At 37.3% G+C, this 17,181-nt stretch overlaps 1 protein-coding gene across 1 annotated transcript in view; it reads left to right on the top strand.

Annotated features, from left to right (window-relative positions):
* GDA (guanine deaminase) overlaps positions 1 to 16,096 on the top strand; it is a 29,804-nt gene extending 13,708 nt beyond the window's left edge. Inside the window, exons 6-14 of the mRNA XM_042012814.1 lie at positions 304 to 331; positions 1,704 to 1,811; positions 2,287 to 2,394; positions 4,496 to 4,593; positions 5,111 to 5,178; positions 5,636 to 5,782; positions 7,900 to 8,018; positions 8,850 to 8,877; positions 9,577 to 16,096. Coding sequence (XP_041868748.1) covers positions 304 to 331; positions 1,704 to 1,811; positions 2,287 to 2,394; positions 4,496 to 4,593; positions 5,111 to 5,178; positions 5,636 to 5,782; positions 7,900 to 8,018; positions 8,850 to 8,877; positions 9,577 to 9,647 — 775 coding nt within the window. The 3' untranslated portion in view covers positions 9,648 to 16,096. The remainder of the gene's footprint in view (positions 1 to 303; positions 332 to 1,703; positions 1,812 to 2,286; positions 2,395 to 4,495; positions 4,594 to 5,110; positions 5,179 to 5,635; positions 5,783 to 7,899; positions 8,019 to 8,849; positions 8,878 to 9,576) is intronic.
* Positions 16,097 to 17,181: the final 1,085 nt, after the last annotated feature.

Raw genomic sequence — 17,181 nt, forward strand, 5'->3', positions numbered from 1 at the left:
TGTTTGGTTTTCAGGGAAACTCAGAATAATTACTGCTTGTCTAATGCTAAGCATTGCAAATGAAAAAGCAATAGTCTACATGTTCAGGGTCAAATTCAAAATTGGCGTAATTTGGTGTCACTATCCTGGCTTCATTGTGTTCCCTCTTTTTATTTCATCTGAAAATCTGGCTCAACTTTCCATAAAAAATTGATCTATGTCTGAAATGTTTAACAGGGTGTCCAAGTATATATTTTTAATATTTTCCATAATTTATGACATTGAGGACAGATTTATAGCAACTTTATTTCTACCCTTTTTCAGGTTTGTCAAAGAACTACTGGAAAAGAAAGTAAGTAGTGTTCTTTTTGGAATTCACTTCTGTATTTAGAAGACGCTGTGTGAATACATTAAATAGTTAATCCTCCTATCCAAAGCTGTTGTCTTGGTGACAAATCAATAAATATACATCTTTCTGTGTAATAGACAGATATCATCACTCTGATATATATTCTGCTAGTTTCATTGAGAAATGGACTTGTAACAGTGTCAAGTCAGTTTTCTGTGCTCAGAGCAGAGCAATGTCACACCTGTATGTTTCTCTATTGAGTTTGAAATATCTCACTTCCTAGAAAGGAAAATTTTCTGTTAAAGAAAGGTGGAATCCAGTTTATCGCTCTGTGGTACATAAGTAGACAGACTAATTAAAAGAATTCTCACCAGCAGAATTCATTGTTTTTTCAGTACAGTTACTGATCCACTATAAAATTAGTGTTTTGGATCAGCACATGTCTTAAAGTGTGCTTCTAAAGAAATTCAGGCTTGCGTTCCTGTGGTAAAGATAGAGGTTTACACTCCAATATTACAAGCAGTAGTACTTTTCTTATGAGCCTTTAGTTTTCAGTGGCTTCTTTTGACATCCTATCTCAAAATATTCAAGAGCAGATGCCTTGAGTTTAATGCCTAAGCCATAGGTATTACTGGAGTAAGTTGGCTGATTTGCAAGGACCCGAGCTCCTTTTTTCTGGGAGATAATACAAGGAACTGCAGTCCAAGTTACCACTTACTGGCTTGTGCAAAACTCTTGCCTCTGACTCATGACAGAATTGTAATCCTGTTGACTATTTTTTATGAAAATTTTAATCTAGAGATGCAAGGTGTAAATCTCTACAGTTCTTGGTGTCTTCTCCACTATTTCCTACTGTGTAGCATATCTGATTATACCACTATTCTTCCTACCTAGGGAGGAGTATAGGAGTTTGTTGCTATTATAAATAGAGAATGTTGAACAAGAAAAGGGCTTTGGTTTTGCAGAAGCTTGCAGTTTTGCAAGCTTCTTCAATGGTCACAGAAGTGAGACTCAAAAATATCTGGTCATTCAACCAACTTATTTCTCATCATGCATATGGGACTGTCAGCAAATGTGAAAAAGTATCCAGTGCTGCTGAAGACTGGTAAAATCACAGTGACTTTAAGAGAGTTCTAATGAAAATAAATCCTTTAATAAAGTTCATTAAAATTCCCCACTTTAATTCTCTGTTTCTGCAAAGAAATGTCTAAGGAAAGCAAGGAAATGACTATACCGCTTAATTTGAGTTGGCACTGATGCAGTAACCAATAAGCAATGAAGACAAAATGTAATTGCCATGTAAATGCTAGTCTTACTTATGGTTACTGAAATATATATATGTGGAATACAAACCCTGTCTTTTTATTATTCTCAGTATCCCAGAGTACAGCCTATAATAACACCCCGCTTTGGCCCCTCCTGCACAGAGGACTTGCTGAATGCCCTTGGCGATTTAGCAGAGACTCACGATCTCCATGTGCAGGTAAGCTCTGAGAGCTCTGTGTGCAATTTAAATGGTGTGGACAGAACTGACAGCATGCTGACCATCTGACGACACCTTCAGGAGGAGCTACCTATCTGCTGCCGTGATCTCAGCATCCACTCTGTTGTGGGCTGCTTCTCTCTTTTACCTCACAATCACATCATGTGTTATTTTATCTATTATTTTAACATCTTCCAAAAAGTAAGTGGGCCATTGTGTCACCACACTATTGGGACGGACATGTGTACCATCTCATATCACTTTTAAAGGAACAAATGGAGCTACTTCTTTGGGTCCCATGGAAACTTCTTTGGGTCTGATGAAAAAAGAAATCCAAGGTGTACATCTAACTATAGGCTTTACAAACACTAGTTTCTATGAATGTATGTTTAGCACCAGTAGATTGCTCAGAAGGTTGTAATGTCAGGTTCAGTGCTGTTTAAAGGACTAACTGCTACGCATTTTCTTATTTCAGAGTCACATAAGTGAGAATGAAGAAGAAGTCAAACTTGTGGAGAACATGTTTCCTGCCTACCAGAATTACACCGAACTGTATGATAAAAACAAGCTGCTAACCAGCAAGGTAGCCACATAAAAATTCCCCCACCATAACTTACATTAATCCATGTAGAGAATAGGATGGTTTACTGTATTTACCTGAAAAATCTGTATTGTTCTTTGAAGGTCAGTGACATCTGGGGGAAAGTAAATTTGTTTTATGTTCTCTGTTGAAGTGTTGGATCTTTAAACAAGCCCACACTGTTCCTAAGTATTTTAGAGGAGATGAAAAATAAACATATTTTATGCTCCCTGATCCGTTTTCCAAAGGCTCCAAAGAGAATTAGGGCAATGGGATTAGAAGGAGACTAGATAACTGGTATTGTAGGAACTGGTAATTCTTGGACAGTACCCAGTTATCCTTATATTCCAAGGATATTATCCAGTTTTTGCACACTGGTTTGCCTGAAGATTTCTTCTGTGGTGTTATGGTAGGACCAACTTCATTTTTTTCCTTTGGAGAAGCAACCCTCCTTGTTGAGTTCTGAGCATCAACCTCACTTGCAGACAAGTGCACCTTACTGCTCTATCCAAAAGCACTCTCATCTCGTTTTACCAGCTGAGTCTACCAAGCTTTGAGAGGCACACTAGCCTGAAGAGTTGAAATTCGTTAATGCTTTATGCTGGTGAGATAAATGTAATATAGCTGCCCACAGTAATTACAGGTCGGAGTGCCAAGGCACACGTTATTAGACAGTGGGGTGGCAGAAGTGAATATGAACAACCCAGCTAAAGTCAGAATACTTAAATATCAGTCAAGTTAATTAAAAAATTTAGGAGAGAATTTTCTGAGGCACAAGGGGCAGCTGGCAACTCCCTGGGAATTTGCTATTGAACTCCCATTTCTGTGTTTGAAATTGAACCCCAACACATTACTTGTTTTCTGTCCTTTTTGCTTGAAAAATCAATATGGACTACAGAAGTATGTACACAGCATTAACCTTTGTTTTCTTGCACAGTCCTTTGCATACTGATTTGGATTGTGGGTGTTAGTGCTCTAAAGAGCATATTCATGCTGCAAAAGCATAGGTCTTAATTCTGTCAGACTTTTATGCACACAAGTGAAAATGGTCATGAAAAATCATGATTACTGGTGCCTTCTGGACTCAGGCTCCTGGTTGTTCGGGAAAGCATTCTATTAAACACAGAACCTCAGATATCGTCTCCCCATCCACCCAAACTGAGACAGCAAGTCAATTTTTTAAAGTGTTTCTAAAGCAGGGTTTTTTTTGAGATGTTGCTTTTAAAAAAGCAATACAGATTTGCAGGAAGGTAGATGCTTCAGCAGCTACCATATAACTGAAGATGTGGCTATTCTCCTTGTGTTTTCAGCTACACTGAACTTGATAAGTAGAGATGGGAGGGGTAGGAGGGGTACAGTGCTATTAGGAGATGCTCAGTGGAAACTGTCTCCGTGCCATTCTCAATTTTATGTCCAGATTGCAAGATCTAACTGAGCTCTTGCTCTTCTCTTTCAGTGGGCATTTGGCATATGATGGCCAATTAGATTTGTGTGGAAGTAATTGTTTTATGTACTATTAAATTATCCTATCCTGTACCTCTATATTTTGCTTGTGAACTTATTTTTGAAGTCAGCTATGTAGGCTAAGAAAACTAATTTATCAGTTGCATAAAAAATTAGATTTTTTACTTAAAGAATATTTAATATCTCTCTCTCTCCCTCCCTGGTGCAAAGCTTTAGAGAGCCAATAGGAAGCATGCTAAGAGTACATACATCTTCCATTGTATCTGATGTATTCCTAGCCCCAGTACTTAGTCTCTGTGTTAGCTAAATATAAATTGTAAGGTTGCTACAGCACTAGGACAATTGAGGAATTCTTGCTTTTGTTCATTGAAGGTCTTTGGTCACAGCAGTCACTGCAAGAGCAAGCACCCTGTATTCTTATATTGAAAAAATGAAAAAAAGCGGAAGGAATGACATGTCAGGCACACCGAAGTTAATCAGTTTTTTCCATGTTGCTTTTAAGAGCTTCGTTCAGGAAGTGCATTACTTTCACTTGATGGTAACATGTGTCCTTTTTGGCTATTTAAAGCAGTGCAGCAAAACTCACAGCCACAGAAGTAAATGCAATATTGAGTAAACCGGTGATTCTCTTTTTCTTTAGACAGTCATGGCTCATGCCTGTCATCTTTCTGAAGAAGAGCTGAAACTTTTTAGTCTTCGTGGAGCTGCAATTTCACATTGCCCCAATTCTAACTTTTCGTAAGTTAAAAAAAAAAGAAAGTAAGAATGGTGTATAATTAAATAAAGCTGTTGATCATGTAGTACCCTGAGTTGATGCTACCATTGCAAAGCTATTTCTATGATACCTCATTACACCATCAATGACATATTGGATTGAACGTGACCATTCATCATCCACTTCCGCATAGCATGCTCTGGACTGATTTCTGGTCTTTCAGTTTAGTTATTGACTCTATATCTATACCTGTATCAATATTTCTTTTCTAAAAATTTGTTTCTTTTGACTGTTCTGTCAGTGGTAGATTCAAGGCATCTCCCTTCCCCCTGAAGTGTGTTAATGTTTTGGGGGAATGGGCTATATAATCTTTCTATTGAGCAGATGTGAGATACTGCATGGTATCCAGCCAGAATAAATAATAAACCAGATCGTGCAGACGTTAAGGGAGAATCTTTGTCATAAAATGGCTCTGCTGCCCTGCTCTTCCTGAACTTTTTCTGCATGCATCACACACAACATGTTCCTTCTCCAATCCAGGTTGCGCAGCGGTGTCTTAAATGTGCGAAAGGTTCTTGAACACAATGTGAAGCTTGGTCTTGGCACAGGTTAGTAGTTTGCTGTAGAAGTGGTTTCTTCTGGAAACCATTGGGAGATACAAAAACATCCACCTGTTCATATTTAAAAATCAGCAAGTCTCCAACTTTTGGTCCTCCTTTGTTTTCCCCACTAGAGTATGGAAGTCTAGAGTATTGAAATCTAGGGTTGGTCCAAAACTGTTTAAAAAGAAAACAAAAAATTAGTGAAGAGTTTTGTTGCTATTGTGAGCTTAAACAGGGCTTGAATAACAACTTTGCAGTTTTCTGTTTTTTTGTTGTGTTCTTTTCACTTGGCTGTGTGTGAGAGCACGTTTATTGGGAATTATGCCTTCAGAGACAGTGCTTAGCAGCAGAACTTGTTCGGTTTACCACATATGTCTCTTCAGGCCTTTGAATTAAAGCTTATAGAAATTTAACATGGAGAATTATACCCAAAGCTTGTTTCTAAAAGTCTGATCCCTTATAGATGTTGCTGGTGGATATTCAGCTTCTATGCTTGATGCTATAAGGAAAACAATGATGGCATCTAATAGCCTTCAGATCAATAAAGTGAATGAAACAGGACTAACCCTTGAAGAAGCTTTTCAGCTTGCCACTCTGGGAGGAAGCCAAGGTAAGAAGAAAATTTTTTTGAGTGGACACAGAGAGCTACAACCCTTTTTTATTATATCTCTCCCTGTCTTCATGGGAGATTCATGGATTTTCTGGTGCCAGAGTGAAGTCTAACTGGTGGGCAGAGATAATCCTTCAGTCTCTCATACCCGTACTAGGCTTTTTAGAGAAGAGTACTCTATTACTCTTGAGAGTTTAATAATAAAATCTTAACGGCTTTTCAGGTTGTACATTTGCTTTGCAACGATCCTCAGACTTCTTAGTCATAAGGTTATAAGTGGTTGTCTATTTATTGTACCAGCTGGAAATTTGTTTTCTCAGCAACCATCACCTAGAAGAAAAACTGCAATTACTGTAAAATCATGCATTCTATTTGTCATCAGTTTCTAATTTTGCTTGTGATTTTTGAGCTGTTAGCGAGGCAGTTTGTCACAAATCAAAACATCATGCAAATCACTCCTCCCTCAGGGAAAACCAGAAAATTTAAACAGGCTATCCACCATGGTTGTTCAAATGCATTTGCATCTGCAGAATACAGTCATATAGTATGTGGGTTATCCAGTTTTGGATAACCAGTTTTGTTATGATCAGTGTGCACATACAAATATACACAATTAAAAAATGTTTTAGTGGACCTGGTATGATTTAGCAGAGAGGAAATCCACACATAAGTGAAAACCTATTACTGTTTCAGTTAGCAGAAATGAGCTCACTACCTGCTAAAGCATGAGTCCCAAATCTTTTCAGTGCAGCCTCTCCATAGCTGCCAAAAACCTCCATTGAGAATTATAAATGGAAGTTTGAAAGATGTAGTGAAAATGTCACCGAACAGGTCTTGTCAGGACTGTATCTGAATTCTTGAAGAGTGCAATGGGGGAAGTAGAGAAGAGAGAAGATGAGCAGGGAACAAAAAGTAATCTTTTTCCTGCAATATATACTGTTCCACAAAGTGTGAGAACAAACTAGCTGAGACACAGAAAGGAAGACTTATAAAAATCCCAAACTCCTATGTGGTTTCCCTTCCCAGCTACTCTTGTGCTTTTTCTATATTAGGTTTCTCTAGTAAAGTGTTAGTTCTGTATATTGATTTTAAGCTGGTTTATCCTTACTGAATTACTTTTAAAGGTAGAATATATATTACTTCTACAAGCTTTCAATAGCCTGGATACTGAAAGTGAAAATTTCAGTAGCAGAATTTTAAATGAGTGGTTCTTTTGTTGAAATAATTTGCTTTGTTAAGACTCCTAAACACTTGTCACCCTCTTGTGTTTAATCTAAAAATTGCAGTCTGCTCAAAAACCTGAAGGACTATGAGATCATTTTAGTTGAAAGTAATAGGTAATCAAATATTTCATAATTTGTAGGAGTTTGAATGTCTTTAAGATACTGTGATATTCCTGCCACTCACAAACTTCAATGAAGACTGAGATTCCTTTGTCAGAGCAATCTGAAAATAAATGTACAACTTATTTGTAGATATTATGCTCTTTGATAACTTAATTTCACAGCATTGGAAAAATTCATTTAATTCACAGATACTTTCGACAACTTAAAACCATCCTAATTTATTTCTAAAGAGACGCAAAGGCCTCTTTTTAGGTATTCTAAGCACTTGCAAGCACTCAGTTCTCAGCTAAATAATAGACCACAAACCAAGCCTTACAGGTAGATAGATATGAGACCTTCAGATCTGGCTGTGATTATTTTTCCATGCCATACTATTCTTTCTTCCTGCTAATTACAATTAGTTATCCTCACTGGACACTTCTTTTATTATCATTTTATTATATATTACTATTGTAATAGGCCTATACAACCTTTCAAAGTTGCTTAAACTGTTTAAAAATGCAATCTAATACTGCCTTAGCAAGGTGAGTGTTATTATATACTTTACTGTTTCTCTGACTTATTTCATTACCCTGTTTGTAGGTTGAATATTTTTGCGATATAACCAATTGCTTCTTAAGTTTCTTAAGAACTCAGGTGATAACATACTCAGTATTCAATTTGGTTTTGGGTTTTTCCCCATAATCATCTAAATTCTTTTTTGTCTTATGAATATTTCAAGTAAGTTGGTTGGTGCTGAAGACGTGTTTGTGAACTTGTTTTCTTCCTCAGCTCTAGGACTAGATGATGTGATTGGAAACTTTGAGGTGGGCAAAGAATTTGATGCACTGCTAATCAACACGAAGGCTTCAGATAGCCCTTTTGACTTGTTCTCTGCTGATGATTTTGAGGTAATCAGAACAGGATTGATGATCAAAAAGTTAATGGAAATGCTGTGGGGCAGGTCTGTGATACAGACAGAAAAAACCTCTTGAGAGTTATTCTGGTGACAGGAATTGGTGTACTACACCCCTGCTGTCTGTGCTTCAGCCTAGAGGTTCCATGCTTGCTTTTCTTCAGAATCTTGCTGACCCCAGTGACAGTTCCATAACACCATGAGCAAAAATGCATGTAATGTTTTTAATGCATGTTTTATTAGCCCAAGAAGACAATTAGAGTTATCTATTTGCAGCGACAAATGACAGACAAGAAAAAGCAATTTAGTTTTAGTCAATAGTTAGAGTTCAGGCTGAACAATGGCAACCTGTTGCCAGAGGAAAGTTAGGTTGTCTTTTCTATATTGCTGTTAAAAAATGAAGCAAGCACTTAAGATAGCTAATTTGAGTTAAAAGCACAGTTTTTATGCTAGCATTAAAGCAGTGTTGGCTTTATGGTATGGAAACACCTTCTCATACAAAAATCTCCTCTGACTAAAAAGATAATTAAGAGCACTTACTTGAATTTATAGATGTAGCCAGACTGCCTGGAAACAATTCCAGTTCTGTAAAAACTGTTATTTTTCAGTTTAAATCTAAACCTTTTAAGCTCAGTCATTGGTCCTTAGGACTTTAAAAATGTTTAAATTTTATTTTCAAAACGTAGATGATGTATGTTAAGTTTTGATTTCACTGTTACTAGGAATATTTAGGAGAACTGATTTATCTGTTCTTTCAAGCTTCAAATAATTATGATCTCGGACAACAGTATTGCTTTCTGAATTGTTTTCTCCCATTTTTCTATAGGACACTCTCCAGAAGTTCCTGTATCTAGGTATGTTTTGATTTTCAACTCAGGTAGAATTCTCATTTCCTACATCAAACATTATGTCAATTAATGTTGGGGTTAATATAAATGTATTTATATATAAGTAAGTATACATTTATTTGCAGTAATTAAATATATTTATTCAACTCTTATATAAACATTAACCTGTGCCTGATAATTAGTATTATTTAACATTAATAAATAAAAATTTACTTATATTTATTTGTAAATATGCCCAGGCAGTGTCCGGACTGGGGCTGCACTGCCTCTGTGTTGTGATGTTGAGGTGCCTGGTGCCAGCTCTGGCCACAGCTGTGTCATGCTCTACCTAGACCTTAGCCTTTTTTGAGGAGCTGTCTGGGTCAGACCAGCTTTCTTGCTCAGATATTGTGCAACAAATAATTTCCTGTACAGATACATAATATTTTTGGGGTTTGGATCTACTGACTATATGGAAAATCCATTCTAGTATTCCAGCAGCTGAATGCTATGTTTATTTTTTTAAAAAAGCATGGGTTGCAAAAACATTTATTGATCTTTTTGGTAGCCCTGGCTATTTCTCTCCAAATGGACTTTCTTAGTTCTAGGAAAAGGTCATTGCAAATGATGTGTTCCACAACTGATTTTGTGGACTGCATAATTTTCATTAATTAAATCAGTGCATGCATTTATGTGCAAATCTCTGTTTTGACCATGTTATTTCAGGTGATGATCGGAATATTTCTGAAGTGTATGTGGCTGGAAAGCAAGTGGTTCCTTTTTCAAGCTCTGTATAAATCCATTTCCCTTTTGCAAAATACTCTGCTGATCATTCTGCATCTGATTTGGAAAAGATTGTTTAAACACAGTGCCTGATCATCAGGAATGACACCTCACTTTTGGATAATGTTATAAAATTTGAAAACATTGAAAATTTTGTTAGACCTCTTGAGAATTACTTTACCAAAATTTTCATCATTCTAGAGGGAATGGCTATTTAAATATCTCTGTAAAAATTTGTGCATTAATGGGGATTTGATAAATACCTTATTTAAAGAGGACACCTGCTGTTCTGTTCAATAATAGTATAGGAAGCACTATGTGGAACAATGAGATGCTCATTGTCTATAGGGATTTAAAAAAACCCCACTGCTTGTAAATTGATGGTCCTGGTAATGGATATCATGGAAGAATGCAATTTCCATAGTATTATCGTCAAGTATGGAAAAATTAGTGTCATTTTGGAGAATGTAGAGCAGTTTTCAGTTTTTCCCAGGAGCTTTTTTTAAAAAAAAAATTATTTAGAACATTATTTTTAAAGAGGAATTTAGTAAGACGTGTGTGTTTATAAATAAATAAGGATCCTTATCAAAGAGTTCAGAATTGTCATTTGTAGTCAGGCAGTCCATTGAATTACCTTGATCTGAGTGACAGCTGAATGAAACTTTTGTTTATTAGAAGCAGGCACTAAGATATCTCTGCAGGCTACACAATGGCAAACAAATTAAGAGGGTTTTCTGGACTAGAGGGAGTGCTTCATCTAGTTCAGCATCCTGCAGAATCTTCCCAAACTCATTTGCTCCTGACTGTTCAGACAGGATGATGATGTCCCTTCTCCTTTCTGCAAGGGAAGTGAGTGCATTTAAAAAATTTCCACGAGAAATGGTCTCTTTCTGGCCATTACCACCTTTGACTTGAGGTGAAAATCATCACTGAAAAAAGCAGCTCAGCTTTCATGTGCTCTTTGTGTCTTTCAATGTGGCAGCCATAATTCCAGCCCTGTACAATTCCAGGATTCCAGGTAAAAAATATGCCCTTTTTGTTTTGGAAATCTGTGTGACTTCCTTTCCTAAAAAGGCATATTTCCCTGCTTTTTATCAGAGCCCTTTTTTTTTTTTTTTGTGATATTTGTTTGAGGAGGGGATTACTTCTTATTTCTTTATTATGTTTTTGCAACACAAAGGATGCAAGCTTTAATTTCAGGGTCATTAGAGACCAATATTGTATTTAGATACTGTAAACATGTGTTGAATATGGTTTTAAGGCCTGCTTCAAGCTTCTTTGATTTCACTAAGCCTTGTTTCGCACTTTTATCTCACTGCCTGGGGATATAGGACTTACCTCTGTTCACAAAACAAGGGAAGTCACTGCACCAAAGTTTCACTTTATGTCTACTTCTGACAGAGTGCTTGGCCCAACGTCACTCATAATGTTCTGATTTTAAAAGCATTTTCAGAGCTTATTGTATTGTTATGATTACGCCTACATGAGACAGCATAGCATCAAGGGGAAGAGTAACAGCTAATTTGGGCACTTAAAGCAGTACAGTCTGTTCAGTGTGGTTTTTTTGCCAAAGCTGAGGGGCCATACCAAACAGCAGGGAATAACCAGGAGATGTCTTGCAGACATCACCTGGATGCAGCCGCTCACTGAGAGTTCACTCAGGTATCTTCCAGGTTGCTGCACTGTGCCACTGCTTGCCGAGGTACAGCCTTCCTACCCATTCAAAGACTTCTAAGGCTTTAGGAGTCAAGATCTAAGGATTAAGATTTACACATTCCATCAGGGTGTTTTCTCAACCATGATGTTTTTCATGTGTCCCAATCACCTACATAGTAGCACACTTGTTCAGCAAATAACAATCTTCAGCTCTTTCACTTGGTTTCCTGATTCAGGGAGCATTTTTTCTCATGAATTTTGACATGAATTTAATTGACCAAATTTCACATTTCAAAACCAAAGATCTGTGAGACACATGTTTTAATCCTCCCAGTTACTGTTTGAAACTATTTTTAGGAAATTACATGGTTTTCAGCTTTGGCTTTCCTGTGGTGGAGAAAGATCACACAGCCTTGTGTACAATGTATGCTAGTGCCCTACTTCTTTGCCTCCAGAGCTATGAATTAAGTCAATGCTTTTATTTTAGTGGTAGTCTTAACTGTCTCTGACTTAATTGTTTTCCCATTATTTTCTGGTGTTTTTAAGAAAGGGATTCAGATTTCTTCTTAAAATACTTTTGAGGATGGACAGGTTGCTTATTTAAAAACCAGGAACACACTAAAACTTTAACAAGTTCAGGACTACACTGCTGGCCCAGTAACAAAGGGACTCTCTAGGATAACTGCTGCCAGTGAGCTTTGTATCTGAATTTTTACTGTGTCACGAGCAGTTTGACTCTTGTTAAATTCAGGGACAAGGTAGGAACTCACCTTTTGACCAGGAGGAGTGAGGACCAAGATGGATAGGATTACCTTAAATGCTGAGGTGCTTAGGCATAAAGGAAAGAAGTCTGAATTTGATGTTTGAAGAGGCCAGTAGAGGAATTCATACAACAAATAAACTGTGAGGGTCTTTTGACAGCAACATCTTAATTAGAATTGAATGGACAAAAAAATGCACTGCCAGAAAAGTTAAGTGGGGTCATCTGAGGCAGTCCCAAAATCTTGTTCAGTGGAAGATTGCTTATGCACAGGAGTTTTAAAGTTTTAGGTCATACAGAGAACGTAGTAGTCGGATTTCTCTGACGTAATTTTGGGAAAGTCACTAAGGATCCCACTGTGAACTTTTAGTCCTTGGGACCCTCTGCCTGTGTGTAGATTGCCAAGATATTTGTTACAGTGGAGGAGGATCAGTGATAAGTTACTGCTGAGACTCGCACATCTACACCACATGCAGCTCAGGACCGCATATATCCCGTTTCCTTGGATAGATGCCGATACTGCATGTGCACTTTGAAGCAGGCCAAGTAATGGGTTCAGATTCTTAGTGTCTCTTTTAGAGATGAGTATATTTGGAAGGCAGCTGAGTTTTCAGTGTAGTTTCCTCCAAAACAGACTTCATTCTTGTATACCAAAACCACCCTGCAAACTGAATCAAAGTTCAATTAGGGAGAATGATTGGGAATTCAGAACAACACTATTGTCTCAAACCAAAATGCCAATGGAGGCTAGAACTTGAACTATTCTCCCTCTAAGTTCATCACAGAACTTAGTAGCTGAATACAAATTGAAGCAACCTTCTTCCACCTTCCTCCCTTTTCCCTAACCACCCCACCACAAAAAAAAAAAAAAATACAACAAAACAAACAAACATAACAAAAACAGAAAGAAAGAAACAAAAACAAGTTAAAATGAGACAACTGAACACTAAGGGGATATGAGTATGTGGAAGAAAATAAAGGGATAATTTTCAGTCAGTATAAATTGACACATACGACAGTATAAAATGACTGATTTAAGATAAAACCTCTGGAAAAATGCACATGCAACAGATTCCAGATGTCTCTCCCCATGAGTTCTCTTACCAGATGGTGGATGAGATCTTTCTTTCCTAATATGTCTTTATGTTCAATGGTAGCATACCATTCAGACAAAGGAAGAAAAAGGCTATTTGTGTAGAGCTTGCTTGTTGGGACAATATGCTTACTGTGCTGTATGGTCAGATGAGCACTTATTTATTATAAATAGAATATATTTGAATTACTGTTATATGTTGATCTCATTGTGTCATTTTAGGTTTTGAAATACTAGCAAGAATTGCCTATGCATTATGCAGCATTATTTGAATTATTCATGTGTGGCAAGTGGAGTTCTGCACTTTAAAATGTTGCCTTGGCCTAATGTTTATATTTATGCTGTATTTTTTGTGCAGTCCTAAGGTTTTGTAGGGAAAAAAAAAAGTGTATTTTTTCACTGTACTGAAATTTTCAGTAAGTCAACTTTCTTTTAAAAAAGGGAACTTTAAAATTACCCTGTCTAAAAGTCTGTGCCTGATTATACACTCATGAATGGAAAAATTATAATGGTTTTATGAACTTGGATAGTAACATTTAATGTAAAAAAAAGTGCAGATAAATAGAATTTTTTAGAATATAATTAAGATAGTGTGGTGCAAGTTAGCAAAAGGTATTGTTAAATATCTATAAGTTTTATTGAGCAAAAGAGAACATAGTTATTATTGATTATTCATTTTAAAAAGATACATAAGTTTTGAAAAACAAAAAGCCCAAGTTCTTTCAAAGAATATCCCAGTTTTAAAAGAAAAGGTATTAATGTCATTACTCAGCCTAGCTGTTTAAAAGTATTATTTTAAGAATTTCCAATAACAATCCATGAGAGATGGTCAGGTGGACATCTTCTAAAGTTCTGGATTTCTATGAATAAATGGTGCTGCTTTATTTGCAGCCCGGTATGTGTTAGGAGTCAACTCACCTGTAAAATTATAGTGTAGAGTCACAGAATAAGCTGAGTTGGAGGGGACCCTCAAGGATCATCATGTCCAGCTCCTGGCCCTACATAGCACCGTCCTCAAGGACAGGGAAGTACGAAGAAATTTGCAGAAGAGTGGTAGTGGAACACAAAATACTGCAAAGTAGAAAGGAGATAGGTCAGAGGAACTCATAAAAAGAAGGTGATATGTCAGAGAAATTTTAGGTGGGAAATGCTCAGAAAAGAAGATACATTCTCAGGTGATGTTCTGCTAAGTCATGGATGTCATTCCTTCTAAAAGTCATTGAGGTCCAAAACCTGACCAGGTTTCCAAAGCAGTTACGTACATGCTTAACAATACAAGCCCAAATACCTGCTAATGGCGTAATTATGAAGCTCTTCACAACTTTAAGACCTCTGCTTCAAGATTTAAATGAAAATTACCTGCAATGGCTCCAGAAGAAACATAATGTAAAGGGCACATTATGTTTTATCTACACCTGTCCTGTAAAACATTTAGCACTGGCCAGGACAGAGGCTGAATTAGTCTGGTCCCAGTGAAGAGCATCTGTTCCTACATGCCCCAGACTTGATTCCCCGTCATGTGCCTGCTGATGCAGTGATAACTGAGTCCAGTACAGGACAAAGAGTCTGGTGTGACTGAAGTGACTGAATACAAATTGTTTTAGATATCAGATTGTGTAGAAATGAAGCTCATTGCTGAGACCACAGCACATTTTAAATTACACAATCATATGTATCTAACATTGAACTTCTAGATACTAGGACTTTGGCTTAAAGCTGTGGGGTTTTTAAACCCTTGCACTGTAAGTGCAAAAACTCATGCTTCTCTTAACCAGCAAATGACATCTGCAAGGTATGAGAATGAGTAACAATGTTGACAAAAACAATTCTTGGGAAGCCAAAAGAATATCAGCAACATTAACAACAATTTGTTGTTTAAAGTTAATAGAACTATTAGTTTATGTGGAAAGGCTGAGCAATGTTTTTGGGAGGCAGTTTCCTGGAAACTTCAATGGAAATTCTTTCTTAGGAAATGCCCAGAATCAGTCTGCTCCAACCAAGAAGGTCCCTTGTGGCTTCTGCAGAGGCAGTCACTTCTATAGGAGTGAATGCAGTAGCCATGCCTAGACCCTCACTTCTTTACCGTGCCATGACTCAGAAGTGTGTATTAGGTTTAGTTCTGGCATTGGTTTGTGGTTTCTCAGATTTAGTCTTAGTTTGAAAATAACTATGCTAAAGGAGTGGAGCTGGGAGAGGGATAAGGACAAAGGGCAATCTTACACCAGCCTGCCTAATGATTCAACCCAAAATATTTGTCCCACCATGTAGATGTTATTATGTTTGCACAGCTCTTAGACGCAATGATTTGGCTTAATGACTTGAGTGAACTCGTAACAATTAACATCAGTCAAGGCTAGGACATAAACTGTGAGCAGCTGATAAACACATAAAAATGTTTTACTGTGATCTGCATTTAAGTCACCACCACCTTGGCTTTCCTTAGCCAAGGGCTCCTAGGCACATTTAGGTACAAAAAACTCCCTGGAGATAAGCCTGCAGGAGAAGGGGCCAATGTTAGTGACAACTGAAGGCTGTAAACAGCATCCTGTCTGGCCTTGTTTTTTGGAGCTGGGTTGTGTACTCCTCTAACAACTTCTACTGATGAAGCTTTTAGAAAGCATTAGTACATGCTCCTTACCTGAGGATGTGTGCATCCCTTGCTTCAAGACAGATTTTCTTTTCCCAAAGGAGAGTTCACATCTTGCTGGAGTAAGTTTTTCTGATGCTGATTTGTCTGCTTGTCACTTGTTGTGCATAAGCTCTGGTTTATGTGAAAATGCCTAACTGGAGTTAATGTTGTTGAATTTATCCTTCCTTTTGTACTTGTGCAGTTTCAAGGAAGAACAATGTATTAGGAGAAATGTGCGATTTCCACTTTTCTGCTTGGTTTTGGTCATGCTAAATAGGAAGTCGTACTGTTGAACAAAATAAAGAGGCCTTGTGTTTACACCAAACCTTGTCTCTGTGTCTGACTTTTGAGAAGAGAGAAAGCTGACAAGCTGACTAATAAACAGTGAAGGCCAAAATACACAGCAACATACCCTGTTTGCTGGGGAACCTGGGCAACGCCCCATCACAGGAGTTTGCAAACTCTGCTTAGTATGTACGTTATTTTAGGGGATCTTTATTCAGATTCAAAACTCTTACAGCTTTTGATGTATCTTTATTATCAGACTTGTGGGCTTCATAAATAAAAGCCAGCGCTTTGGTAACCACTTTATTTTTTTTGTATTGGATTATACTGTCCTGAAACGCTTGCTTCTTGTGGTTAACAACAGTCACAGCTCCTTTGATGTGTGTTTCTTCACTTTCTTACAAAGCTTAGGCATAAAAACGTCCCCAGTCTAAGCAGCTCTGAAACTAACCAGAAGTGGGTTTTCTTAAAACAAAAACTGCCATAAAAGGACCAGTAATTATACACTGAGGAATTGTATACTGAAATGTTGAGAATTATGTGCAAGCTGTTACCAACTTATCCAAAATTTTGTGCACAAGAAAGAAAACTGTTCTGTATTTTCATCAACCAGCTTACCAACAAGTCATCGAGCTACAGAGAAAAGAAAGTGAAAGAAAACTTCCTTGTAGACTACTGTTCTGAACAGGAGGGTCCATTTAGGCTTTCAGCCTGGGAATTTGGCTACTTAAAACTTTACTTTTGAAAAACAACAGGAAGAAATGCTTTTGCAATATTTCACTGGAGAACTGTGTTGAGACTTACCTATTTAGGGCAGTATGAGCCCCAGATGTGAGCACAGTTCTTATGGTGTAGAGGGTTTCCAAGTGAATTTGAAAATCTGAGAGCCTTTGGTATGCTCTCAGTAAATCTCAGGCTACAATTACCCATTTCACTACAATGACTTGATGCAGGCACAGTTTCTACAAGTGAAAACAGAGTTTGCAATCTCAAAAAAAAGTCAGCGAGTAATCCTGAACACTTTATCAACATAATTTTCATTAGTCTTCTCCCATATAAAGAAGGAAACAAAGATTCTTCTTGGTTTGAGATCAGATACTGGATTGCATAATCTCAGTTTAATTT

Source organism: Corvus kubaryi, unplaced genomic scaffold, assembly GCF_017639235.1.
Source record: "Corvus kubaryi isolate FWS band 111438036 unplaced genomic scaffold, C.kubaryi_AGA036_p1.0 split1-37296, whole genome shotgun sequence".
Lineage (NCBI taxonomy): Eukaryota > Metazoa > Chordata > Aves > Passeriformes > Corvidae > Corvus > Corvus kubaryi.